Source organism: Phacochoerus africanus, chromosome 12 (assembly GCF_016906955.1).
Source record: "Phacochoerus africanus isolate WHEZ1 chromosome 12, ROS_Pafr_v1, whole genome shotgun sequence".
Lineage (NCBI taxonomy): Eukaryota > Metazoa > Chordata > Mammalia > Artiodactyla > Suidae > Phacochoerus > Phacochoerus africanus.
In genome coordinates, this window is record NC_062555.1 from 73,950,898 (window position 1) to 73,977,543 (window position 26,646).

At 51.6% G+C, this 26,646-nt stretch overlaps 1 protein-coding gene and 1 pseudogene across 7 annotated transcripts in view; one reads left to right on the forward strand and one right to left on the reverse strand.

The window, feature by feature from the left end:
• The window catches only part of LARP4B (La ribonucleoprotein 4B), an 86,004-nt gene that overhangs the window by 36,855 nt on the left and 22,503 nt on the right, over positions 1-26,646 (forward strand). For 2 of the 7 annotated variants that reach the window (XM_047755308.1, XM_047755307.1), the window contains 3 exons: positions 12,274-12,412; positions 12,895-13,035; positions 26,341-26,419. In XM_047755308.1, coding sequence (XP_047611264.1) covers positions 12,274-12,412; positions 12,895-13,035; positions 26,341-26,419 — 359 coding nt within the window. Of the gene's footprint in view, positions 1-2,743; positions 6,642-12,273; positions 12,413-12,894; positions 13,036-26,340; positions 26,420-26,646 lie in introns of those variants that run through there. The other 5 variants (XR_007131276.1, XM_047755306.1, XM_047755305.1 and 2 more) reach the window with 5 other exon arrangements.
• Positions 8,811-9,779, reverse strand: LOC125112933 (palmitoyltransferase ZDHHC12-like; annotated as a pseudogene).

Genomic DNA, 26,646 nt, shown 5'->3' on the forward strand with positions numbered 1-26,646 from the left:
CAGTTTCCCCCTCACGTCTGTTAGGGTTTGTTTACGTACTGGCTACTCCTGTGGCGGGTGCACATGTGTTCATGAGTGTGATATCCTCTTCTTATAGGGATCCCTTTATCCTTGTATCATGATGCAGTGTCCTTCTTTGTCTGTCTTTCCTTCCTTACTTTTTTTTTTTTTCTTTTCCATTTTTGGCCATCCTGCAGCATATGGAGTTCTCAGGCCAGGGATCATATCCCAGGCCACACTTGTGACGTGTGCTGCAGCTACAGCAATGCCAGATCCTTTAACCCACTGTGCTACGTACGCCAGGAATCAAACCTGTGTCCTGGTGCTTCAGAGACACGGTGGAGCCCATTGAGCCAGAGTGGGAATTCCTTCTTTGTCTTTCTTCATAGTCTTTGTTTTAAAGTCTGTTTTGTCGGGAGTTCCCGTCGTGGCACAGCAGAAATGACTCTGACTAGGATCCATGAGGACGCAGGTTCAATCCCTGGCCTCACTCAGTGGATTAAGGATCTGGCGTTGCCGTGAGCTGTGGTGTAGGCCAGCAGCTCCAGCTCCGGTTTGACTCCTAGGCTGGGAACTTCCACTTCCATATGCCATGGGTGTGGCCTTAAAAAAAAAAAGTCTGTTTTGTCTGATAAGAGCGTCGCTGCCCATGCTTTCTGGTCATTTCCACTTGCATGAAATAGTCTTTTTCTGTCCCCTTACTTTGCATCTGTATGTGTCTCGCACCCTAAACTGATCTTCTGTAGGCAGCACGTGTAGGTTCTTGTTTTATTACCCAGTCTCCAGTCTGTCTTTCGATCAGAGCATTTAGTCCACTGACGTCTCACGTAATTGTTGGTAAGTATGTATTTACCGCCATTTTAAACCTTGTTTTCCAGTTGATTTTGTGTTTCTTCTTTGTTCCTTTCTTTTTGTAGTTTGATGGTTTCCTTTCGTATTATGCTTGAGTTTTTGCGAATCTAATATATTTTTGATTGTGGTTACCCTGATTTTCAAATATGTTCACCCATTGTTATATCTACTTGCTTTAAACTGGTAGTCATAAGCTCAGACGCATTCTTACACCCCGCCTTTTTCTTTTCTTTGTTTTTTGTCGTGTGAGGGCTGAACCCGCAGCATGTGGAGGTTCCTAGACTAGGGGTTGCATCGGAGCTGCAGCTGCTGGCCTGCACCACAGCCAAAGCAACACTGGATCTGAGTAGTGTCTGTGACCTACACCATAGCTCATGGCAGTGTCGGATCCTTAACCCACCAAGCGAGGCCAGGAATTGAACCTGTGTCCTCATGGATACTAGTCGGATTTCATTAACCACTGCGCCATGATGGGAACTCCCCCCCACATTTTCTTACCACCTTTTAAGTGAGAAGTTTTTCCAGAGTGTCATTGATTTTAATTGTTTTTCTAATAAGCTAGAACACTAGATAAACTCTCACGGCACGTAATTTTTATACAAACATAAAACTTGATTGCCCAAACCTATAAAGTGGCAGGTGATGTTTTGCTGAAGCTACAGCTTCTTCGCAAGTGCTTGTGGTACTAGTTACCCAGAGTTTCTTTGAGTTGACCACAACCTGAACTGCTGAATGTTGAGAGAACAGCTTCCTACTACTTTTGCCAATTGGTTTCTCTGGTACACCTGGTGTCACCTGTCATTCAGTGGGCACATATGAGTTTAGGACTGTTTGTGATTAAAAAAAACTGTGTTTGCGTCTTTTAATTCTTGCAGAGGCCTGCAGATTCCTGCAGAGCGAGAGCGTCGAAGGTACAGGCGCCGCCTCAGAACGCCCTCCTGGGGAGAGGCCTGAAGGGCAGGTGCCCTGTGGGGCGGGAGAGAGGGTGGCCTCCTGAAGAATGGCGAGGTTGGAGATGGGGAAGGAAGCCTGCTGAGTGGTGTGGGCAAAGACAGGATGTGCCGGGTTGGTCCCTGGGCTTTCAAAGAGGAGTAGAGGAGGCGAGGGGGATGGCAGATGAGAACGAGAGACCGTTGGGGAGGTGGGCCGGGCCCGGCTGTGAGGCCTTGGAAGTGCTCTGGGGTTTCTTCTCGGGCTCTCCTCAGCGGCATCACAGTTCTCGCAAGCAGGAACTGGTATTGGCCTCGCTTTTACAAATGAGAAAACCGAGACAAGGAGATTCAGTAATTTGCCATAGCTTACACACGACATACACCTAGGCAGGTAAGCTCATGAATTTGTCCCCCCACCTGCTGTTCCCTCTAATTCGGCATTTAACGCCATGTGGCAGATGGGAGGTGTTTGTGTCATCCTGGGTGAAGAATCCTTTTTCGTGTGGATGTTTAGCTCTCTGGTGATGGAGCCGTGTAACACCGTGTATCCCCCTTATCTGTAGGGTGGGCTGGAGGTGTCAGCCCAGATGTGTAAGGTAATGGAGGTGTGTGTGTGTTACACCTGCTGCTGTCATCGTCACCCTCTGCTGTGGTTTCAGCACACAAGCTCAGGCACATTCAGAAGTGTTCCTGTCGGAGTTCCCCTCACGGCTCAGTGGTAATGAACCCAACCAGTATCCAAGAGGATGCGGGTTCGATCCCTGGCCTCGCTCAGTGGGTTAAGGATCCTGTGTTGCCCTGAGCGGTGATGTAGGTCACAGATGCGGCTTGCATCTGGCATTGCTGTGGCTCTGGCGTAGACTGGCAGCTGCAGCTCTGATTCAACCCCTAGCTTGGGAACCTCCATTTGCCTTGGGTGTGGCCCTAAAAAGACAAAAAAAAAAAAGTATTCCTCCTAGCTTCATGTTTAATTAAGTAGAATTCTTAAACTTTTTTCATCCAAAACTATCGCTGTCTTATAAAATGTTAGTAATAGACCAGCCATGACTTAGAGATTCAAGTAGAAGAATCCCTCTCAGAGGAGCTAATAGAATTTTGTTGTTTTCGAAGTGTCGTGTCTGAAGCATAATAAGAAGAAGCATCAGTTGCACTGAGAGGAAAGTCAGCCCTGTTGTGTGGGTCTGCAGTCCCGGACCCCGGGATGCGGGCGACTGTGCTCCCACTGACCAAAGCAGGGCCTCGTCCAGGGGCTTGCGAAGGACTTCCTGCTTCGGACTGGCAGGTGTAGATTTTCTTTCCTTCTCTTTTTGTCCTGTTCTTTCCACTTTCTTTACTAGAATTTTCAGACCTCTCTGGACATACAGCAATACAGCAAAGCTCAGTATATGTCCATTTTGAGCTGGAACAGTTGCCACCCTCCCATTTTGCTTTTATTTTGTCTCTTCCTCCCTCCACACACACAGTTTTTGCAAAGGGTTACGTCTGTGTATATTTACTTCACTTACAGGCGAGGCGCGCTCTAAAGCAAACCCAGACAGTGTGCCGTGTGCATGAGCAGTTCAGCGTGCGTCTCGAATGGACACCAGCTGCTCTCATGCCTCGCACGGTTGTTCCTGAAGGCCCACAGGTGCCATTTCTCAAAGGCAGAAAATCGGGTGCAACCCTAAGCCCCTGAGAGTCTAACGAACGCTTTTTGACTGTTGTTTCCCTTTGGGGGATGTGCATGCTGACTCTCGAGGTTGCCACCGTTCCATGGGGTGTAACCCAGAGGCTGCGGAAACACCGCTGAAAAGGCCGAGGTCTGGAATTCCTTCTTCTGGCTGGGATGACACCTGTAGTTACCCTTTTATTGAGTTTATGAGAATAAGAAAAATCGTAGGAAAACTTTGTGTTGTTTTGTGTCTTTGGATGCAGCGTGCTGTTTGGGTTGTAATGCGTGGGGTGGAACGGCTCTCAGGCAGGGTCTGTTGGAATTAGGATTTGGACTTGAGTGGCAGGGACATGTGACTGCTGTGCAAGGGGTTATTTTTGGTAACTGGCTGTCGGCTTCTCCCCAGAAACCGCAGAAAGGGAGTGGGAGATGCACTCGTGGAGGCTCAGAAAGCCGCTGGCATTGTTATGTGAGTTCTTGAACTTTTGACCATGGGTTGTTGCTTCAGCAAAGAACTAAGTAGTGACGATGACAGTGAAAAAACTGGCCTGTTACAAGAACCTGTGGAGGAGAAGGAACCAGAGACCGAGATAAGTAACAGTCTGTCTTCCTTCTCGGATGCCTTTGGAGGGGAGGCGCGGCGCCGCGGTGGGGCCCGTGCGGAGGCCGGGGCCCGGAGGCCGCCGGTCAGCTCGCTGTCTGCGGTCGGCTCGCTCTCCGCTGTGGCGCTCGCGGTCCCGGGCCGGCACCGGCATTTAGGAGAGGCCGCCAGCCCGGAGCGTGGGGAGGCGGCCCGGCAGAGCTCTGGAACCGAGATCGAGGCGGCAGACGTGCCAAGCAGCAGCAGCCGAGGGAGCACGTCGCCTGTGTCTGGCGGTGGGGAGAGGAAGGCTGACGGCCCTGCTCGTGTGGCCCTCGGAAGACGGGGGCCTCCAGGAGAGAGCAGGCCTGCAGGCCTCGCTGTCACAGACCCCGATGGCCCAGCCCCTGCAGGCGAGCCGTGTGCTCCTGGGTGTGGAACAGCTGCAGCTCCGGAGGGCTGGCCGGCTTGTCGCTCCCAGGGGCTCCGCCGAGGGGCCCAGGGCCCGGGGCGGCCAGAACCGCCCCTGCGGGGCCCGCTGCTGCCAGGTGGCCTGGAGGGGGTATTGACTGGGAAAACTGGATGCCGTTCCGAGCTTTTGAGTGACAGTGACCCACCCTGTAAAGGAAACTTCGATGGCCTTCAGGCAGCCACTTGCCCCAGGCTTCCTAAAACTGTCATGGAAAGGAGCGCATTACGTCGTGTGGGCGCACTCCCCACATTAAACAGTAACACAGACATGAACTCACAAGTGTGTGTGCACCCCAGCCCCGAAGTAGGAGGGGGCTGCAGTTCAGGACCGGGGGGCCTGGGGCCCGATTCTCATGTTCATGTCGTTAACGACGCTCCAGATGTTGAAAGAAATGGGGATTCTGGGCCTGGAACAGCCTGCGTGGGTCAGAGTGTAGACTCTGAAAGGGAAGGTGGCCCCTGCGTAGAACCACTGAGAGACAGCAGGTGGGACAGCGGTCTCCTTTCCCTGCGTCGGCGTAGAATTAATGCCAGTTCAAAAAGATGTGCCGCTGCAGTGGGCTTTGCGAACAGGTGTCTTCCTGTTTGTGCAGATTTCCAGGCATCAGCCCCTAGCAGACGTGATGGTCCGGGGCCGGAGATGCTCGAGGAGCAGCGGGGCCATGGCAGCTTGGGAACTGGAGGCAGCCGGCTTGCACACAAAGCAGAATTGTCGTTGTGGTCTCAGAACAGTTGGTCTTATCCAGAGGAGGATGAAGGTTGCATCTTTGAGGGGGAGGGTTGTGCTACGAGGGCTTTCCGAGGCGCCTCTGCGTGTCGGGGAGGTCTGTGTGCAGACACTCGGGCCGGCGAGGCCCAGGCCCACACCTGCGATTTGATGACGTGCGCCGTGCAGGCAGCAACCGTGGAGGCTGTGCCCCCAAACAGCAAGTCTCCTGACGGCTTCAAGTGGCCCGGGAGTGCCGTCGTTTCCTCCGCGTGCGTGCTCACCCGGGCTGAAGAGGACAGTGGAGCAGAGGATGCAGCGTGTGCAGACAGCTCGGGGAGCGACCCCTGCAGGCCAGAAAGCGCGGAACGAGGGTCGCCCGGAGCCAGTCAGAGAGAGACCAGGAAAATGGACATCGTGGGTGTCCAGGCTGACCCGGAAACAGCCCTTGACTGGGAAACAAATGTACGAAAGTGCAAGGCGGAGTCCAGTTGGGATGTACTGGCTCGTGTTAGTTCTGGCGTAACAAGGAAACCTAATTTTGAAACCAATCAAATAGAAGAAAATGTAACTCAGGGAGTGAGTGACTGCAGATATGAAGGGCCCAGCCTTGTGTCCCCCTTAAGCCGAAGTCAGAGACCAGGTACACAGAGGTCGGGAGTAGAGGGGGCGAACCCTGTAGACGGCGGGCGGCGTCCGCAACCAAAGCAGGTCTTCTCGCAATCCGCTGGAGAAGCTTCTCGTGCCTCTGGTGGAGGTGCGTCGGGGAGTGAGCCGGAGCCTGTCAGTGGAGTCCAGGAGGAGACACTCGGTCAGGAGCAAGGCAGTGGCGATGGCGGCCTTGCAGGCCACGTGGGGCCGCGCAGGGTGGGCAGACAGAGGGCTGCCGGGCCCATGGAGCAGGGGCCTGCCTTGAACAGGACCCTGGGTTTTGTGGGAAGTTCGCAGTTGGGGTTTGGAAGAATGGAGGTCAGTGACACTTGTGCGGGGTGTCCCTGCTTGGCGGGTGTCGGCCTTGCCCAAGGGGATGGGCACTCAGCTGTTCCCCCTGGTGGCCCAGGTGACAGCAAGGAAGTTGTAGTCCGAGACCCTGAGGGCCTTGTCCCATCACTCCTATCTGAAAGCCCCTCAGAGGGGGGTGGGCAGAACTGCCCGGAGGACTTGTACTCCCAGTTTGTGAATGAACTTGGCTGGTACCCAGTGGGAGAGCTGGTAGGTCATGTGCTCTCTGAGGGACTGGCAGACGGTGCTGGATGTCAGGAGGGCTGCCCCTGGACGAAGGCAGTTGCAGAAGACGCGGGTGAAGAGGGACAGATACTTAGCGGGCACCTGCGCGTTAAGCCACGGGACCTGGAGATGGCTTTGGTTTGGATGGAGAAGCCCCCTTACCCGCCACCAGAGGCAGAAGCCGGAGTTACCTGGGGATGGCAGGATCGAGGTGGACAGTTAGTAAGTATGCCTCCTCGGTGCTTCGTGCTGCGCGTGCTGTGCTGATCTTTCACTCCGATTGCTTTTACCTCAGAATTAACCAAGATTGATCCGCAACAGCTGGCCGTCGTGTGAGTGTGGCTGTGAAGCCGTAAGTTAGCAGAGCATCAGCTTAAGCCTTTCCAAACTGCGACTGTGAATTCAGTTCATTGCTGAGGGGGTTTAAGCCAGAACCTGTGTGTCAACTCACGGTAGCACCCAGCCCTGCACACCGGCCATCAGACGCAGCAGCGGCGTGCACGCCCCCCCCCCCCCCCAAGGCCCAAGGCAGCTCCGCCCAGTCCCGGTCTGTCCTGTCCTCGCCCCCAGCCCCTCGTCGGAGGGAGCAAGCATTTACCGGTGGTTGTCTGAAGTCGCTTCTAGGAGGTCACACCTGCGCAGCAGAGAGGGAGCAAGTCCTGTGCTTTCCGTGCTGTCGGCAGGTAACTGTCTAGGGCGGGTCTGACCTGACGCCAGTACTGGCTCCAGGGCCTTGGTTCTGTGTCCTTTCAGTCAGGAGTACCCGTGCAGCTCTCGGGCCACAGTGCTCAGCCGTGCTGGCTTGGAGGAGCCTTTGCACCTGATCCTGCAGTGGGCAGCGAGTTCGAACCTCTGCCTCGCTCTTTTGGACGTGTATGCTTGTAATAGCAAAATCTCGTTTATTCAGTCAGTCGTTTGTTTTTAGTGATTTTTGTTGCATTAGGCAAGAAAAATGTAATAGTAAGGAGATTTCATGGAAATAAACAAGTAGAAATTAAATCCTATAATTTAGAAAATTATCCGTTAACCTTTTTTTTCCTTTCCATGCCCACATTTGGGAGTTTTACCAGAAACAGTTTTGTTCAAGTTGATGAGTTTTGCTCCTTAGATGGTTGGGGAGTTGTGTAGTCGTTTCCGTAAGTGGCCTGGTTACCAGTTGGCTGCGCCTCCGTGTTGAGCGCACATGGGTCCCACTCTTAACACACGTCTGTGAGGTGCGTGTGCACTGTTCTGAATTAGCCTTTCACTTATGAGATGTGTCCAGCAGTGTTCTGATTTGACAGGCCACATTTAATGACCATGCTTTTTGTTCAGAATTCCAGTTTTGAAAGTGCTCGTCCAGATTCATTTTTGTGTTTTTAATTTTTAAAGTTTTATTGGAATATAGTTGACATACAAAGTTGTGTTTATTTCAGGCACACAGCAAAGTGAATCAGTTGTACAGGTACACACATCCATCCCTTTCAGAATCTTTTCTCCTGTAGGTTACCACACATCACTGAATACATTTCCCTGTGCTGCAGGGTAGGTCCCTGTTACCTGTCTGTTCTGCATCTAGCAGTGTGTTTAGATAAATCCCAACCCCAGAATTTACTCCCCACCCCACGTTCCCCCATGGGTGAACATAAATTTGGCTTCAAAATCTGTGTTTCTGGTCTGTAAGTTCTGTTATTACATCATTTCTATCAGATTCCACTTATCAGTGATCCCATGTGATGCTTCTCTCTCTCTGTGCACAGACAGACTCTTTCGAGCTGGTCTTAAGCAGCTGCCGTTGTGCCCTTTCCAGATCAAGGGCCATAGGTGTAGCTGTCAGGTCTCTAAAGCCTCTGGATTGCTCTGAATTCCTAAACTTAGTGGCTAATCCAGGAAAAGTGCATGGTTACTTCACATTTTAAAATGAGTGTTTCTTTTCTGTTGTTTTCCTACGAATTTTGCACCCTGTGTCTCCGTTCCCCTTGCTCGGGTGTTCGTTACTCTGGTTCCTGCTCAGCCAGTTACTTGTTGGTAGGACCCTTCTGTCTCGTGTCCAGAAAATGCAGATGTATGATTTGGTGGGTTGTTTTTTTGTTTTTGGCTTGGCTTGTTTTTTTAATACTTGACTTACTTTATGGATTATTAAATATATAAAACTGTGCACTGGAGGCAGCCTGGCCTGGGCAGGGGGGCTCTCCGAAGCCTGGGTCCTTTGTGCCTGAGCCCCCGACCCCCAACAGGTCCTCTTCCTCCCCTTCTGCCTTGGGAGGGCAGGGCCACCCACCCAGGCAGGGTTCTGTCCTTCAGCTCCACCCCGAGGCCCGAGAGGAGTGGGCAGGAGTAGGGGGGCCGACGCCACCAGGTGCAGCCCCTCTGGTTTTCAGGCATGAGATGGTGGCCCAGCCTCCAGCAACCCTAAACAGCCTGGCTGCTGCCGTCCTGCTCTTCCTCCTCCTCCTCCTCCACCCACAGGGTCTCCCAGGACCCCGAGGGCCATCCACAGAAGAAGTGGGCCAGGTTGCGGGCCAGGCCGCAGTCGAAGGGGTTGCCGGGGCGCTGGCGGAGATAGGTGATGTGGTGGGAAGAGATGAACGCCCAGGTGGTGGTGTTACTGGCCACCAGGTAGAGGTGTGAGGCCAAGAGCAGGCCGGCCACGAGGGGGAAGAGGAACAGCAGCAGGAAGGTGGCCAACAGGAGCCAGCTGAACTGCAGCCAGAGCCCCCAGGGCTGGAAGAAGTGGAGGCCAGACCATGCCAGGTACAAGCCCCACAGAAGCACCACCAGCTGCAGTGCCAGGTGGACCACAAAGAGAGGGTGGTTGCGCTCCCCCATGCAGTTCTCCATCCAGGGGCAGTGGTGGTCATAGTGGTGGACACAACGCTGGCACTCACGGCAGTGCCAGGCCCGCAAGGGTTGCAGCACCATGCAGAATCTGCAGCGCCGAAGGGGGATGGCCTGAGGAGCCATGGCTGTCTGCTCTTCCTTGGCCTCCTCCAGTATCAGGCAGGAAGACCAGCGTGATCCCCTAGGTCAGCACGGTGTGCCTGGTCCGCTCCAGGACCCCAGGGCTGAGAAGCGCCCAGGGCGCCGTGGCCTCAGCTCGGGGCCCCACCCGGAAGAAGCGCTGGTGGGTTGTTTTTAATGGAGCAAAGCATGGGGTGGGGTGGGGTTGGAAGAGTCTCTAGCGTGTCAGAATCCGGGGCTCCTGGACTCTGCTGGGAGTGGCAGGGTCATCAGTAGAGAATTGCTTCAGATCAAGGCCATTGAGGTGAGCCCGCTGCTGTCCTGAGCAGCACTGCTTAGCCATGGTTTTCAGTGGAACAGTTGGACTTGGGCAGCCGCTCGGATGAAACTCGAGTTGCTGATGATTGGTTGGCGGTCCATGGGACTGCAAGAGGTAACTACGTTTTCAAAGAAGTATGTTTGGTGCAAGTTATTTCTCACGTGACTCACAAGAAGTTAATGAACTCCTGATAAACGTTTTGTTTTTCCTGCTATTAGAACAGTTTTGTAGTCACCGTCATTTCATGGACAGGTTACTTAGCTTTTTTTGCCTTGGTTTTCTTACTTGTGCAATGGGGAGTGATGACCACTGCCCTGGGGGTGTCGGAATGGAACAGCTATGTGTGTGGAGTGCCTGGCTGCCAGCAGGGTCTTGCGTCACTTGTTGTGTCATTAACTTGTAGGCCTCTGTTCCTGTGTCACTTGTCACACTCAGTGTATCTCTTCACTGTTGGTTAACTACTTAAAGTGGTGCTTAATGCCTAATACCTGGTTTGGATTTGAGTGTTAACTGCTTCAGAAGTAGTAAATTATGTGAGGATAGGTTCTGTTCACCTGTGGCATGGACCCTTGCACAAGTTGTCAAAGAATGGAAACTATACAGAGTTCCCTTGTGGTGCAGCGCGTCAGGGATCTGGCATTGTCACCACAGCAGCTCAGGTCCCTCCTGTGGCATGGGTTCCATCCCTGGCCCCAGGAACTTCTGCATGCTGCAGGTGCAGCCAAAAAAGGGAGGGGAATGTAATTTTCTGTTTTGGTTATTAAACCTTCCTTCCTGCTCAGGCACCTGCACACTGAGCTCAGGACGGCTAGGTGTTAGGACACCCGGGCGTCTGGGGGGGCCCTGGGAGGACAAGACTCGGGCTCGCAGTGGGGGCGGGGCACGTGCCTCACGTGGCTCCTAGGACGGCTCTGTGTGTTGGTGAGCTATCAGATGCATGTTGGTGGTGGTGTACAGCCAGCTGCAGAAGGTGCTAAAAATGGAAGAGCCCAGTGTGTGCCGGTGTTAGGAATTTAGAGAATGTGTAGCATGTACATGAGGTCAGGGGATTCGGTTCCATGGGAGGAATGCTTGATGCGTGTTACGTGGTGGAACGAGACCGGGTCTAAGCAGAAAAGGTGGTTTACATGAGTGTTAGAGGAGGAAAGAGGGCAGACGCCCGTGGGCAGCGTGTCAGTGCTGCTGGGGGAGGCAGTGCTGGCTGTGACTGGAGCTGGGCGTGAGGCAGCAGTCGAGCCTGCCCTGTTTGCCTTGTATCCCACCGCTCGGGGCCACGCCTGGCACTTGGGGAGGGTTTCAGAGATGTTGGCCAGATGGGTGAATGTGCAGAAGCAGAGGCCAGAAATGGGCTGGACGTTTCCATGTCTCATTAGAAGGGAGGGGGAAGGGGCGAGTTTCTCGGGGATGACGTTCTCGGAGAAGAGGGGGACCCTGTTCTTTGCCCTGTCCAGGGCTTCAGGCACTAAAAAGGATTCCGGGAGTTCCCCTCGTGGCGCAGTGGAAACGAATGTGACTAGGAGCCATGAGGTTGCGGGTTCCAGCCCTGGCTTCACTCAGGGGCTTAAGGATCCCGCGTGGCTGTGGCTGTGGTGGAGGCCGGCACCTTCAGCTCTGATTGGACCCCTAGCCTGGGAACCTCCATATGCTGTGGGTGCGGCCCTACAAAGTCAGAAAATGAAAAGGGTTCTGGAGAGGTCTTCGCCGAGGCACCGCGTTTTGTGGGCATGATGTCTGTTCTTAAGCTTGTCCGTCCACACGTTGTGTCCTTGGCGGCTCAGCGTGGGGCACGTGACCGTGGAGGCGTGGAGCAGCACCTGCTCTTCTCTGGGTCCGGCTCGGAGGCAGCTCCCAGGTTGGACTTCCTGCCTGGCGCTGCCTAGGGGCTCCTGGGGCCTGGACCCTCGTGCTTCCCCTGCACAGTGGTGTAAAGCCTTGGTGCCTGGGAAGAGGCAGATCACTTGGCTAGGTCTGCTCGGGAATCGTGGCAGCAAAGTGAGTTTGTCTGGGGCCCCCCAGGGCATCAGCTTTTCTTTGAGCTGAGGAGGCCACTCAAGGACTGTACGCAGGAGAAGGAAAATCCAGGGGTCTTGTGGGTCCAATAAGGTGTGCCAGATCCAGTCCCCAGAGAAAGCGGCGGCAGGGGCCAGCGGGCGAGTGTCTGGGAGCGTTCCGGAAAGGGAGCCGTGAGAGCAGAAGTGCCTCGTGTGGCTGTTAGCACTCAGGTTTGTAAATCTGTGGGTTGTGTTGGATGGAGCCCCAACAGAGACGGGGATTGGACCACCCTTGTTAACAGCTACACTGCTGGCGAGTTACTGAACTCTCCGTGGAGGCAGGAGCTCTGTCTTTCATTCCGTTTTCTAGAGTGCCTTGAACGTAGTAAGAACTTAAAATCTAGTGGTGGATTAGATGGAGTTCTGAGTGTATCAATTTTGATTACTTCTGCACTTGAGTTCATCATAAAAGTACGTGTAAATGAATAGGTTCCACCTTTTTATCATAAATTCTCTAACATAGATGTGTTTTAAATGAATTAAGAAGTAAAATTGCCTTTGATTGGAATTTGGATGCACATGACTACATCGCCTATTTCCTTAGGTACCAACGGCCAAGGTTTCAGAGCTAAACCCCAACGCAAAGGTATGGGGGACTCACATGTTACACTTGGAAGCCGGTAGTACAGCGGATGGCGGAGTGCGCGCAGCCTGGGAGGAGACGCCCCGCCGCGGCCAGGAGGGTGAGTGCTCTTGGCTCTGCCCTCGAGTCTGTGGTGAGCGCGTTCATTAAGGTCTGTGTCACCGTTAGTGATGGCGTCTAAGGGCCACAAGGGCTCTCACAGCCAAGGTAAAAAGGTCAGGTCATTGCAGGTATAACCCTTTGTTCTGTTTTGTTTTTATTTTTTGTTCTTTTGTCTTTTTAGGGCCGCACCCGTGGCCTGTGGAGCTTCCCAGGCTAGGGATTGAATTGGAGCTACAGCTGCTCGCCTACACCACAGCCACAGCAACGTGAGATCTGAGCCTCGTTTCGACTACACCACAGCTCACGGCAACGCCGGATCCTTAACCCGCTGGTCGAGGCCAGGGATCGAACCTGTGTCCTCATGGATCCTAGTCAGATTCGTTTCCGCTGAGCCGCGACGGGAACTCCTGTTTTATTTTGTCTTATGTCTTCAGAGAAAGCTCTTCTGACCCTGCCTTTGGCGTGAAATCTTGCTTGCAGGATTGGACACCCATGGCAGTGGCGACAGAAGTCCCGAGAATGCAGCACTGTCAGATTTGCAGGAGTCAGACCGGACAGCCATGAGCACTTTGGGTCTGGACCACTCCGAGTATGAGTCACCGCCGGAAAATAGCGAGACAGGTACAGTGCTTCCATGAGTTCATTTTCACAAGGACTGTGGGCATTTTCACGTTGCCATGTCGGTTCTTCATTCGTGTCTTCTTTTGTTGCTTCCCTTGGGGTCTGATGGTTTTCTTTAGCGGTGTGCTTGCCACCCTTTCTCTCTGGCTCTTGTGTAGCTAGTGCAGGTTTTTGATTCGGGGTTGCAGTGGGGATCTTCATGTACGTGGACCTGTAACTGTATCTACTTGTTTAAAAACTGATGGTCACTTAAGTTTGAACACGTTCTAAAAGGTCTGCATGTTTACTCCCCTCCTCCACATGTTGTTCTTGATGTCATCTTGCATCTTCGGGTTTCTCCTTTAGTTTGTTGTAGTTACAGTGTTTTACTCTACATGCTGACTCATTGCAGTAATCCGCAGCCCTTGCTGCAAGTCTGTCTTTCCTGCGGGATTCTTCCTTCCCGCTTTGAGAAGACCCCTTAACACTTTGCTTAGTGTGGGTTTGGTATCGCTGAGTTCTTTTAGGTCTTGCTTGTCTGAGAAGTTCTTTCTCTCTCCTCCAGTTCTGAATGATAACGCTGCTGGGTGGGAGTCCAGGGTTGCAGGTTTCTCCCTTCCGGCACGTTGAACATATCACGTCACTGCCTTCTGGCCTGCAGGGTTTCTGCAGGAACATCAGCTCGTGGCCTTGCGGGGGATCCCTTGCGTGTGACTCCTAGAATCCCCTCTTTGACTTCTCCCGTTTTACTTACGATATGTCTTGGTGGGGGTCTCTTTGGGTTCATCTTGTTTGGGACCCCTTGTGCTTCCTGACCTGATGTCTGCTTCTTATTTCAGCTTTGGAAGCTTTCAGCCATAATTTCATCAGATATGCTTTCTACCCGCTTCTCTCTCTGTCCTCCTCTGGAGCCCCTATAATGAATGTTGGTGCACTTGACCCAGAGGTTCCTTAAACTACCCTCCTTTTTTTTTTTTTTTTTAATATTATGACTGCACCCACAACATATGGAAGTTCTCAGGCCAGAGATTGAATCCGAGCCACAGATGTGACCTACGCCACAGCTATGGCAACGCCAGATCCTTTAACCCACTGTGCTGGGCTGGGGGTTGAACCCGCATCTCTGCGGTGACCCGAGCCTCTGCAGTTGGATTCTTAACTCATTGTGCCATGGTGGGAACTCCCTTGTTTTTTAAAATTTGTTTGTCTCTTTGCTGTTCTTGGTGGGTGCTTTCCAGTATTCTCTCTCTCAGGTCACTTATGTGTTTTTCTGTGTCACCTCATCTGCATTTCATTCCTCACACTGTGCTCACTGTTCCCGTTACTGTCCTCTTCAGCTCTCACCCATTCCTTTTTTCTATTTTGTTTTCTTATTAAAATTTACTGTGTTCATCTCTCTCTCTCTCTTTTTTTTTTATTTTAGGGCTGCATGTTCAGCATATGGAAATTCTCAGGCTAGGGGTCGAATGGGAGCTGCGGCTGCAGGCCTCCACCCCAGCCACAGCAACACAGGATCCAGGCTGCATCTGTGACGAATGCCACAGCTTGCGGGGACACCGGATCCTTAACCCACTGAGCGAGGCCAGGGGTGGACCCCGAATCCTCATGGATACTAATTGGGCTCATGACCGTTGAGCCACAGCGGGAACTCCTTTGTTCATCTTTTCTTTTCTCAAGCTCTATGCGTTCATGAAACTAATGTTTTGAATTCTTTATCTGGGAACTTATTTATCTCTGTTTCCTTAGGGTTTTTTCCTTTCTTTCTTTTTTTCTTTTTTCTTTTTTTTTTTTTTGTCTTTTTGCCTTTTCTAGGGCTGCTCCCGCAGCACATGGAGGTTCCCAGGCTAGGGGTCGAATCGGAGCTGTAGCCACCGGCCTACGCCAGAGCCACAGCCACGCGGGATCTGAGCCGTGTCTGCGACCTACACCACAGCTCACGGCAACGCCGGATCCTTCACCCACTGAGCCAGGACAGGGATCAAACCCGCAACCTCATGGTTTCTAGTCGGATTCATCAACCACTGCGCCACGACGGGACCTCCAGGGTTTTTTCTTTTTCTTTCATTTGAAGCATATTCCTCTGTCTTCTCATTTTGTTTGCCTTCCCCTGTCTCTATGACGTTAGGAGAGACAGTGCTGGGGCGGGGCAGGGCCTATGGTGCTGGAGAGAAGCCCTCAAGGTTGGGTTTGAGCTGGCGCCACGCCCTCTAAACGTTCACGTCACCCCCCCGCCCCCAGTAAAGTGCTTCCTCCAGCCTCGTGGTGGGCAGCACCAGGGCCAGCAGGGCGGCCCCAGCAAGCCATCCAGAGCCCCGGGCAGCGCGTGGCCCGTCCTTCTGTGCGCGCAGGTGCTGGTCGTGGCCACCCCGCCCTGACCAGAGGCTTATGCGCGTTGTCAGCTCAGCCTGTTGAACCGTCCCCCAAACAGCCTGCGCCTCACCGCTGCCTTTGATTCTCCTTCAGACCGACCCTTGAGTTGATGCAGAGGTGCTGGGTTCCAGTCAGAATGCCTCACGGGGCACGTAAGGCTCAAGCTGCCCCAAAGAGGCAAGTCCGGTTTTAGCAGGAGAAGCAGAAGCCGACCCTGGGGCGAAGTGTCACCGTAGGAGCAGAGGGAGCAGTAGTGTTGAAATCGAGAGTCAGACCCAGAGTTGCTGGTTCTCTTTCTTTCTTTTTTAGCCACGACATGTGGACGTTCCTGGGCCAGGGATCAAACCCGAGCTTGGCTGTGACCTACACCACAGCTGCAGCAATGCCAGATCCTTAGCCCACGACACCACAGTGGGAACTCCGAGTTGGTTCTTTGTGAAAGGGATGTTTAAAGCTTTTCAGAAGAAGGAAAAGAACGAGCAGAGAGCAGATTTGGGGGGAGGGTTGGGTCTAGGACGTGGGCCAACATAGAAATGCCTGTGGATAACGGGGCAGCAGTTGCTCACCTCTGGCTTTGTCTCTGCCTCTTAGTCTGAAAGACCAGACCGTTTTTAGAGCCCCAGCAGAACTGGGGGGAGGCTACACTCCTTAGCCGTCGCGTGGGCAGCTTGGGTGGAAGCAGTAAGGCCCCAGGTGAGCTGCCAGCTGCAGAGCGGAGCGCAGGCACAGGGAGGGGGTTCAGGCCGCCACATGACTGGCTGGAGACCATCGTGGTTAGAGGATGTTACAGGCCTGAGAAAGCGTGTCCTCCTCGTCTCAGCAGCAGACGTGCTACACGCGAGAGGTCCGTGGTGAGCCCCACGTGGGCCCGTGTTTATTCCTCCTGGAAGGGGCTGCATGGCTGCTGCTCTGGCCGACACTGGCCTTGGTGAGCCCCGCCTGGGCCCGTCCCAGCCCCCGCCTCCCCCCTCCCTCTGCCTCCGTTGCTCCTCGCATCTTGCTTCGTAGTTGCTTGGGAAATCCCTCAAACTCGTTGAAATGTAATTCTCTGCCTCCCACGTGCCTGTTCCTGAGCAGATGGGAATGTGGCTGAAGACAAAACGTATGGCAGTGCGGCCTGGTCTCCTTTTCAGAGCTTGGTCACAGACCTGCAGGGCCCTCGGCGTAGGCCTCTGCGTGCTGCTGTGTAGTGCGGTGCAGTCCAGCTGCTGGGCTGCTGTGTCACAGCTTCCCTTCTCTTCTTGGACCCTGGCACTTTTCTGCATTTGGGGAGGCATGGAGCGTTGGTGAAGCAGAATTGGTGTAAACATCACATATTTGGTATATCCTAACCTTCCTGTTTTTGTTTTTGTTTTTGGCTGCACCCATGGCATATGGAATCAGCCCCGAGCCACAGCCACCCTGGCAATGTCAGATCTTTAACCCACTGTGCCCGGCCGGGGATCAAACCGGCCCCTCCACAGAGACAGGCCAGATCATGAACCCAGTGCGCCGATGGGAACTCCTATCGTTGCCCTTCTGTAAGTTTCCTCGTCCTTATCTTGAAGCACAGCCTTCAGTGATTGTAGAATTGATTTGTTGATTCTGCCTTTCCTCGTTGATTTCTCGACCGAATTTGACCAGATGTGCATAGACCCCCCCCAAACATCACCTGTGCCACGGAGCGCTTCCTGTGCCCTCCTTCCTGCCTGCTCCCAGCCCCAGGCAACCGCTCCTCTGCTTTCTGTCCCTGTAGGTTAGTTTGGGTTTTCTAGAATTTTATTTAAATGAAATGTTACAGTTTGTACACTTTTTGTCAGGTTTTTACGTGGCTTACTGATTTTGAGACACATTCATGTCGCATTTAAGGGCCGTTTCCTTTTTATTGCTGAGAGTATTCCAGCCTCTCAGCTACCGCGGTTCGTTTTTCTGTTCACCTGCTGATGAGTGTGTGGATGGGCTCCAGATTGGGCTCTTAGAACTGGAGCTCCTGTGCACACTCACAGACAGAGGCGCGCGTGTCCCGGTGTTTTCCCTTCTCCTGGGTGAACACCCGGGGTGGAGCCAGGCGGTCGCCTGCTGGCCGTGGCTTCGTCTCCTTAAGACGAGCCGAGGCTGTGCTCCGCCACCACTCCCTTTGTGTTCCCGCCGGCAGCGCCGGGCTCCGCTGCTCCATGCCCTCACCAGCTCAGGAGGTCAGGCTTTCTAATGTCAGCCGTTCCGACAGGGAGGTCATGGACTCCTAGTGTGGTTCTGAGGTGTATTTCCCTAATGACCAGTGGTGTCGAACGCTTTTCATGTGCACATGGTAAGGGTCTGTTCAAGTCTTTTGCCCATTTTCTTATTGGGCTGCTTTATCCTTGAGAGTTCCTTATTTTATTTTATTTTTTTGTCTTTTTAGGGCCACGCCCACGGCATATAGAGGTTCCCAGGCTAGGGGTCTAATCAGAGCTACAGCCGCTGGCCTACGCCACAGCCACGGCAACGCCGGATCCTTAAGCCCCTGAGCGAGGCCAGGGATCGAACCCACAACCTCATGGTTCCTGGGCGGATTCATTTCCACTGTGCCACAACGGGAACTCCATATCCTTGAGAGTTCTTTATATGTTTTGGACATAAGTCTTTACCAGCTCTATAATTTGCAAATACGCTCTTCCAGTCTGTGACTTGTTTTCTTTTCTAACAGTATCTTTTGAAAAGCAAAAGTTTAAAATTTTTCCTATTGTCCAATTTATTTATTTTTTTCTTTCACGAATCTTGCTTTCGGTGTTGTACCTAAGAAATTTTTATTTAACCTGAGGTTATAAAAGTTTTCTACCATAAGTTGCGTGGTTTTAAATTTTACATTTTTTAGGTCTAAGGTGGTCTGTTTTAAGTTAATTTTAAAGCAGAGTTCTTTTTTTTCTCACATGTAGATATGCAGCTGTTCCAGTGCTATTTGTCAGAAGACTTTCCCTTCTCTGCTGCACTGCCTTTGTCCCTTTGTCACAGTCATTTGTCCCTAAGTATGTGGGTTTGTCTCTGGACTCTCCTCCATCCGTTTATTTTGACAACAAAACCACACTGCTTTGAATTTTACTATAAATAATTCTTAAAAAGTTAGCCTCCCAATTTTGTTCTTCTTCAGAGTGATTTGGCTCTTCTAGTTGCTTTCCATTTCCATGCAGATTAGAATGGGCTGGTCAGTGGCTGCCCAGTGCTGAGATCTGGGGGATCTCATTGACTGGAGGTGTGTGGGAGAAGATTGATGCCTTGGCTGGATGTTAGTAACACGTGTGTCTCCACTTGTTCAGATCTTCTTTAATCTCTTCTTGATTCTTTTTCAGTTTTTTTGTTTGTTTTTCTGGTCTTTTTTTTTTTTTTGGTCTTTTCTAGGGCCACACCCATGGCATGGGGTGGTTCCCAGGCTAGGGGTCTAATTTTTTTTTCCCACCAGCCTACGCCAGAGCCATAGCAACGTGGGATCCGAGCCATATCTGTGACCCACACCACAGCCCACGGCAGCGCCGGATCCCCAACCCACTGAGCAAGGCCAGGGATCGAACCCGCCACCCCATGGTTCCTAGCCGGATTTGTTAACCACTGAGCCAGGACAGAAACTCCAATCATTTTCAGTTTTCAGCCTATTGGTCTTTCATGTCTTTTGCTCAGTGTATCCTTAAGTATCTTATATTTTGGGGTTATAAGTGGTTTTTAAAATTTTAATTTGCATCTGTTTGTTACTAGGAAATTGAAATACAAGTAATTTTTGTAAACCAGTGTCATACCCTGAAAACGTAGTCTCACTTACTAGTTTTAGCAACTATTTCGTAGATTCCACTGGGTGTTCTACATAGACTGTCATGTTATCTGCGAAGAAATCAGTTTTGTCTCCTGTCCAGTCGAGTGCCTTTTCTTTCTTGATCGTGACTGGTTGCACCGGTAGATCCTTCGTCATAAAGGTGACCAGATGTTGAGAGGGCAAACACCTGACTGAGCTTCCGGGAGGAAAAGGCTGTCCTGGAGCAGGCAGTGTAATGTGGTGGTCGTTGGCGTCTATGACCTTTATCGGGTTGACCAGATACCATTCTGTTAGGATTTGCTGAGCGGTTTAATGAGAAATGGTTAGTGGAATTTGTCGTGCTTTTTCTCCACCTGTGGGGACGATCACATATATATTTTTCTTTTTTAGAGTGTTAAAATGATTTATACTGATTGATTTTTCAAATGTTTAACCAACCTTAAATTCCTGGGGTAAGCCTCACTGGGTCAGGATGTAATACGCTTCTGATATGTTGTTGGGACTGTTGGATCAGATTGGCCTTTGTTTTTTTGTTTGTTTGTGTGCTTTTGCCTTTTTTTTAGGGCCGCACCCATGGCACATGGAAGTTCCCAGGCTAGGGGTTGAATTGGAGCTGTAGCTGCTGGCCTACGCCACAGCACACAGCAACGTGGGATCCAAGCCAAGTCTGGGACCTACACCACACAGCTCATGGCAGCGCCGGATCCTTAACCCACTGAGTGAGGCCAGGGATCAAACCTGTGGCCTTGTGGATGCTCATTGGGCTCGTTAACCACTGAGCCATTATGGGAACTCCCAGACTGGCCATAATTTTGCTTAGAATTTGTACACCTGTGTTCATGAGGAACCTTGGGCTGTAGTTTTTGATGTTTTCCTTCCTACTAAACTCTTGGGAAGAGTGTTATTTCTCTCTTAAACGAGAAGTGAAACCACCTGAGCTCGGGCCTGGAGTATTGTTAGTAGGAACGTTTTCAGCTACAGTTTCATGGGTTTGTTTTTTGTTTTTTTTTTTTTAAAATACGGCTACTCAGATTGATTTCTTCTCTCTCTCTCTCTTTTTTTTTTTTTTTTGCTTTTTAGGGCTGCACCTTCGGCATATGGAAGTTCCCAGGCTAGAGGTTGAATCAGCTGCAGCTGCCAGCCTACACCACAGCCAGAGCAATGCGGGATCCAAGCTGTGTCTGCGACCTACACCACAGATCACAGCAACACCGAATCGCTGACCCATTGAGCAAGGCCAGGGATCAAACCCACATTCTTGTGGATACTTGTTAGATTCATTTCTGCTAGACCACAGTGGGAACTCCTGATTTTTTTTGAGAGCGCTTTGGTTACTTATGTCTATATTTATGTTCCATTTCATCTCAGTTGTCAAAGTTATTAGATGGAGTTGGTCATAATATTCTATTTATCCTTTTAATATCTGTAGAGTCTGTAGTCTCGCTACATCATACATTCCTGTTTTTGGTAATTTGTGTCTTTTCCCTTCCTCCCCTTTGTCAATTTTTTTTTCTTTTTCTTTTCTTCTTCTTTTTTGTTTTCTTTTTTTTTCTTTTCTTTTTTTTTTTTTTTGTCTTTTTAGGGCCACACCCGTGGGGGCATATGGAGGTTCCCAGGCTAGGGGTCTAATTGGAGCTACAGCTCTGGGCCTATGCCGCAGCCACAGCAACATCAGATCCAAGCTGTGGCTGTGCCCTACCCCACAGCTCATGGCAACGCTGGATCCTTAACCCCCGAGCGAGGCCAGGTGTCGAGCCCGCAACCTCATGGTTCCTAGCTGGATTTGTTCCTGCTGTGCCACAACAGGAACTCCAGGTTTGTCGGTTTTATTCATCTTCTGAAGCTAGTATTTGGTCTCTACCTTTAGTTCAGGTGTTTCACACACTCCCGTTGACCGTGGTCATTGGGGCGGTCAGGGTTGAGCCTTTCACCTTTGCTCGTTGGTTTAGAATAGCTGTGGACTCAGAGGAAGATGGGGAAGCTTCAGTTCGAGGGTCCGTGCGACACATTTGCCGCAGTTACTGAACCGGAATCGAGTGATACCCTTGACCTGCTGTTCTTTCTCTGCCCTAGGACCCCGCCTTATCTTCAGTTGCTGTGTCTTCTTGGGCCCCGTCCGGCTCCAGCAGCGTCTCAGGCCTCACTTGTTTTGATGACCTCGGTGGCTTTGAGGCGTGCTGGTTGGTCATGGGTCGGGTGCTCTCCTGCTGTTCTCATCATGATGCTGGTGTTCCCGGCTTGCGGGAGGGCGGCCCTAGAAAGGGCCTGTTTTCTTGCCGTCGCATTAAGGGTACACGCTGTCGGCGTGATCGTTACTGTTGGTGTTCCCCTTGACCACCTGGCTGTGAGTTGCACCGTTTCCTCCCTCTTTGCATGTTGTGCGCTTGGGAAGGACGTCTGCCTTCAGGAGGGCAGGGAACCTGTGTAAACACAGGAACTCGAGGGCCTTGGGATTTGTCTTCTTGCCCACGTCTGTTGATCTCTTTGACCACTGATTGTATCGGGGTGGACTCGTGGGTGTTGATTGTGTCTCTGGGCTAGAACCCAGGTCTTGGTGCCCGACCTGGGGCCGTTGGAAGCTCTTCCAGTTGGCTTCTGCATTTGACAGAAAGACTTCCTCCGTGAAGGGTGTTTTGTTGTTGTCGCTTTGTTTTTATTCTCCCTGCTCTGGCCCTGGACTCAGCCGTGGTTCTTCGTATAGGAAAACGGTGTTGTCCAGAGAGCAGGCTTCCATCCTGCTCCATGGAGCCAGCGTTGGCGGGCTCTTGATCTCTGGGTGCAAATCCAGATCCCCCGTCGTGTCCTTGAGGATACTGCGGCGCTGCCTTCTCACTTGCACTGTTTCTGATAAGAACTGTCATCCTTAACTTCGTTCCTCTTTTTAGATTCCCACTCTGTTAAGCTTTTCTCATTACAGTGCTGTTGAGTATTTTGATGATGACGTATCAAAGGTAATCTTTGTGTTTCTTGTGGTTGGTGTTTATTGAGCTTCTTGGATCTGTGATTTATAAATATTTTCATCAAACTTAGAAACTCTTGGCTGTGATTTTTCCAAACGCTCTTCCTCCTCCCTCGCCACCTCTTCTTCTGTATGATCTCCGATTATACCTAAGTTAAGCCCCTTGAAGTGATCTTCTCTCTTTTTTTGTAATCTTACTTCTCGTTTCATTTTGGAAAGTTTCTCTTCAAACTTCTCTTCAAGTCCACTAGTCGTCTCTACTTTCTAATCTGTTGTCATTTCCAACCAACTGTATTTTTGATATCAGATCTTGTAGTTTTCCTTCTCTGTTTGGGCCTTTTTACGTTTTTCATGTTTCCCGTTAGGGTGGGGTGGGGTGGCCGTTGCAGCCGCTCTCCTGCTGGATGGGGGCTGCTTATCAGTGAGTCCTCTTTTCCTGCCTCTGCACACTCACCGTGAGGTTTGGTTGACTTGGGTTTGACTTTGTTGGGGGCTTACTACTTTTATGTTTCTAGAAAAACGTTGATGATTGTTCTAGGATGCAGGGAGTTCCTTGGACACAGATCAGTCCTTTCGGGTCTTATTCCATGTTTGTTTTCGTGAGAGGAGCTGTGCTCAGCCTGGGGCCCATCATGGCCCACCTCGGAGGTCAGCCCCTTCCTCCTGCTGCCTCTGTGGCCAGGGCTCGGGGCTGTGAGGTCCCGCCGGCCGGCCGGTGGAGCGGGAGGCAGAGCCTTTCCCCCTGTGCGTGGCAGGGACCCAGCCGCCTCCCCCGGTTCTCCCGTGACTCTCTGGTTCCTTGAACCCTCTGGCTTCCCCAGGCCCAGGTCCATGTGTGTCTCTCGCTCTTAGAAACCGATGTGCTGGAAAACTTGTTTCACTTCTTCTCCTTTTTTTTTTTTAATCAAAAAATATTTATTCAAAACCTGTCGTGTGCCGCAAGGACTCGGGACACATCAGTGAGTATAAATGATGAAAGCCCCTGCCCTGCTGGAGCTTCCAGCCCACTGGCGGGGACAGACTATAAATAACACTCACAATAAATAAGTTCATGTTACGTAAGGTTAGAGAAGGAGAAACACAGTGGAGAAGGCAGATCTTGGGAAGGAAGATGGTGAGGGAGGTTACAGCTTTCTCTGGCTTTCCTGAGGTTTGGTCTCCAAGTAATGCAGTTCGCCCTAAGGTCCCTGCCACGCGGTGTGCGATACCCCTTCCCTCGCGCAGTCCCCCGTTGGTGTGCTGAGAACACTTCAGACCTGCCGTCTGGCAGATCTCAGGTGTGCAGCATGGTGTGTAGACTGTAGGCAGCAAGCTGTGCGGGTCCCCAGAGCCTGCTCCCCTCCTCGGTGGACGTTTGTGCCCTGGGACCAGCATCTTCCCACCGTCCCACCTCGAGCCCCTGGCAGCCATGGTTCTGCCCTCTGGTTCTGTGTATTCAGTTATTTTTTTATTATTATTATCTTTTTAAAAATGTTATCTCACATTTGAATTGCTTTTGGCTTTTTATTAGTGAGTGAGTCAGTCTTTTTAGGGCTACACCTGCGGCGTGTGGAGGTTCCCAGGCTAGGGATCAAATCAGAGCTATAGCCACTGGCCTACACCACAGTCACAGCAACGCCGGATCCTTAACCCACTGAGCAAGGCCAGGGATCAAACCTGAGTCCTTATGGACGCCAGTCAGATTCGCTTCTGCTGGGCCACGACAGGAAGTCCTCAGGGTATTTTTTTCAGTTCTACATATAAGCGACAGCGTGTGGGGATTTTTTGTTCTGTCTGACTTCACATAATATTGTCCAGCCACCCATGTCATTGCAGATGGCAGAATTCCCTTCTTTCTTGTGGAAGAGTATTCTCTACACACACACCCACCCACCCCATCTTCTTGATCCAGTCATCCATCGATCGACACTTTTGTTTCCTTTCGGCTGCACTGGGTGTATGGAAGTTCCCAGGCCAGGGACCATGTCCGAGCCACAGCTGTGATTTACACTGTAGCTGCGGCAATGCTAGATCCTTAACCGACCCCCCCACTGCAGGAACTCCTCATTGAGTTTCTTTGAGGTGATGATTCTGAATTCTTTGCCAGGCTCTTTGTAAATCTCCATGTCTTTGGGATTGCTTCCTGGAGCCTTATTCTTTCCTTTGGCAGCATCATATTTGCCTGATTCTTGTAGCCTTGTTTTGATGTCTGTACATTTGAAGGAACATAGATCTTCTCCTGTAGGTCTGGGCTGATCGGGGTGCTCCTGGAATCACAGGCAGTGGGTTGGGGCCGGTCCTGGGGTGGCTGCTGGGCCTGCACGGGAGGGCACAGGCGGCTGCTGGCGACTAATGTCTGCTTCCTGGGCTCTCTGGTCTCCGGATGGGTCTCTGGGTGGGCAGGACTGCTCGTGGACCAGCAGCCTGGAGGGAGGAGGTCCCGAGGCTGCTTCAGTATTGGCTGGCCTGTCTGCAGGAGCACTGACGGGGGCCTTTCCCAGAGGGACCCCCCCAGAGCTGCTCGTGGTCCGTGGCTGGGAGATGGCTGGAGTCCCCCTTCCAGAGCCTGTTCACATCTACAGTATGACTGAGTTTGGCAGGTTTGCTTCCAGGGGCTCCAAGATCATAGCTGAAGGGCCAGAATGGGGGTGGGGGTGCAGAGCTGGGCCCAGGGTCCGCGTGCTTATCCCCAGGGTGCAGACCCCTTGGCGGGTGGTGCCGGGGCCATCAGGCTGTCATTTTGGTGTTGCGGTGGTTTTATGAGGGAAGGTAACACCCCCATCTGGCCTGTGTCTTCCTGACCGAGAAGACCGGAGCTGTGGGAAGAGCACGTCGGTACCCTGACACCCCCGCATCCCAGTCTCCTGCCCTGAACTCTTGGTCCGCTGAGTCGGCCCCTTCCCTGTCGCCGTTCCCCGCCCTTGACGCGACGCCTTCCCCGAAGCCTCGGGGATGTCTGGATGGGCTCCCTCCCCACGCTCCTGCCCCGCCCTCTCCGGTCGGGGGGGCTGCCTCTCTTCTTCATGTCAGTCTCCCTGACCTTGTGTTTACCGCCTCCGTGACTGTCGGTTGACCTCTCCTGAGAGCATGCCCGAAGGAGGTGGTGCACCTGTTAAGTGTGAGCTCAAATGGATGCCTAGGAGGGGCCTTGCTGGATGAAGGAATGAAATGAGATTGTGCTTTCAAGGGCCATTTCCAGTTTCAGTCTCATGAAGTCCATTGGTTTGGGTTTTGTTTGTTTTGTTTTTTGCTAGTAGAGGACAGGTTTTGTTCAAGATCTTTATATAAAACAGACGCAAGCTCTCTGTCCTTACTTGTTGAAATGATCCCGCCTTGTCTTTGCTTTTTGATGATCTTTGACTTTTAGAATCTAAGTGTCTCTTGTTGAAGAATGCGGCATGTGTTATTATGCCACGGAAATTTATATAGAAGTGTGTGAAAGTTTCTTTTTTTCCCATTTTCAGCCACACCTGAAGCATGTGCAAGTTCCTGGGCCAGGGATTGAATCTAAGCTGGAGCTGGGGCTTATACCACAGTTGCAGCAGTGCTGTATCCTTAACCTGCTGCGCTGGGCTGGGGATTGACCTGGCACCTCCACAGAGACGGGCCAGATCCTTGACCCACGGTGCCACAGCAGGAACTCTTAAAAAATTATTATTTTTATTTCTTGCTCTTTTTTCTTTTTTATCTTTTTTATGGCCTCACCTGTGGCATACAAAAGTTCCCAGGCCAGGGATCTAATCAGAGTTGCAGCTGCATCTGTGACCTGTGCTGCAGCTTGTGGCAACACCTTAACCCACTGCGCGAGGCCAGGGGTCGAACCTGCATTCTCACGGAGACAGTGTCAGGTTCTTAACCCACTGAGCCACAATGGGAGCTCCCTGAGAAATTCATATTTTGATTCTTTGCTTCATATTTTATTATTGCTTTAGTACCTGTGTGCTTCTAGGTACCTGAAAATCCTTTTTGAATTGAGACAAAGCATTAAATAAGTTCCTACTTATTTTGTGATTAAAAAGCACTTGCTAAACTTTGCTAATAAATCTCCTCAGGTTACTTATTTGAAACTGTGTTTTTGTTTGGGGGAGGGGGTTTGTTTTGTTTTTACCTAGATTTCCTTTTAAAACAGCATGTTTCTTATATTTGCTATCCGTAATATAGGTGGATCAGTGTGTGTATTGAAAACATTAGAATTGCTGTCCAGAGTCATCTGCTTGGTAGATTTTAAGCCACCTTTCCATTGCTTCTGTGTATGTAGGAGGAAATGAATCCCAGCCGGAAGGCCAGGAAGACCCTCGAGAAGTTCTTAAGAAAACATTGGAATTCTGCTTGTCTAGGTAAGGAGGGGCCTGGCTTTCTAGCGCCTAAGATCTCAGGTGCTTTACGCGAAGGCGCGTCTCAACACCGTCAGGAGGAGGGGGGCCTCTGGCGGTCCCCCCATGTGTCCCCAGGTCTGTCCTGATCGCTTCTGCTGCTCTTGGAAGGTTGGATCCCTGCCTCCCCGTCCCCCTGCCGGAGAACCAGCCTCTGCGGGGTGCCCTAGTTGGCCAGCCTCACACTCTCC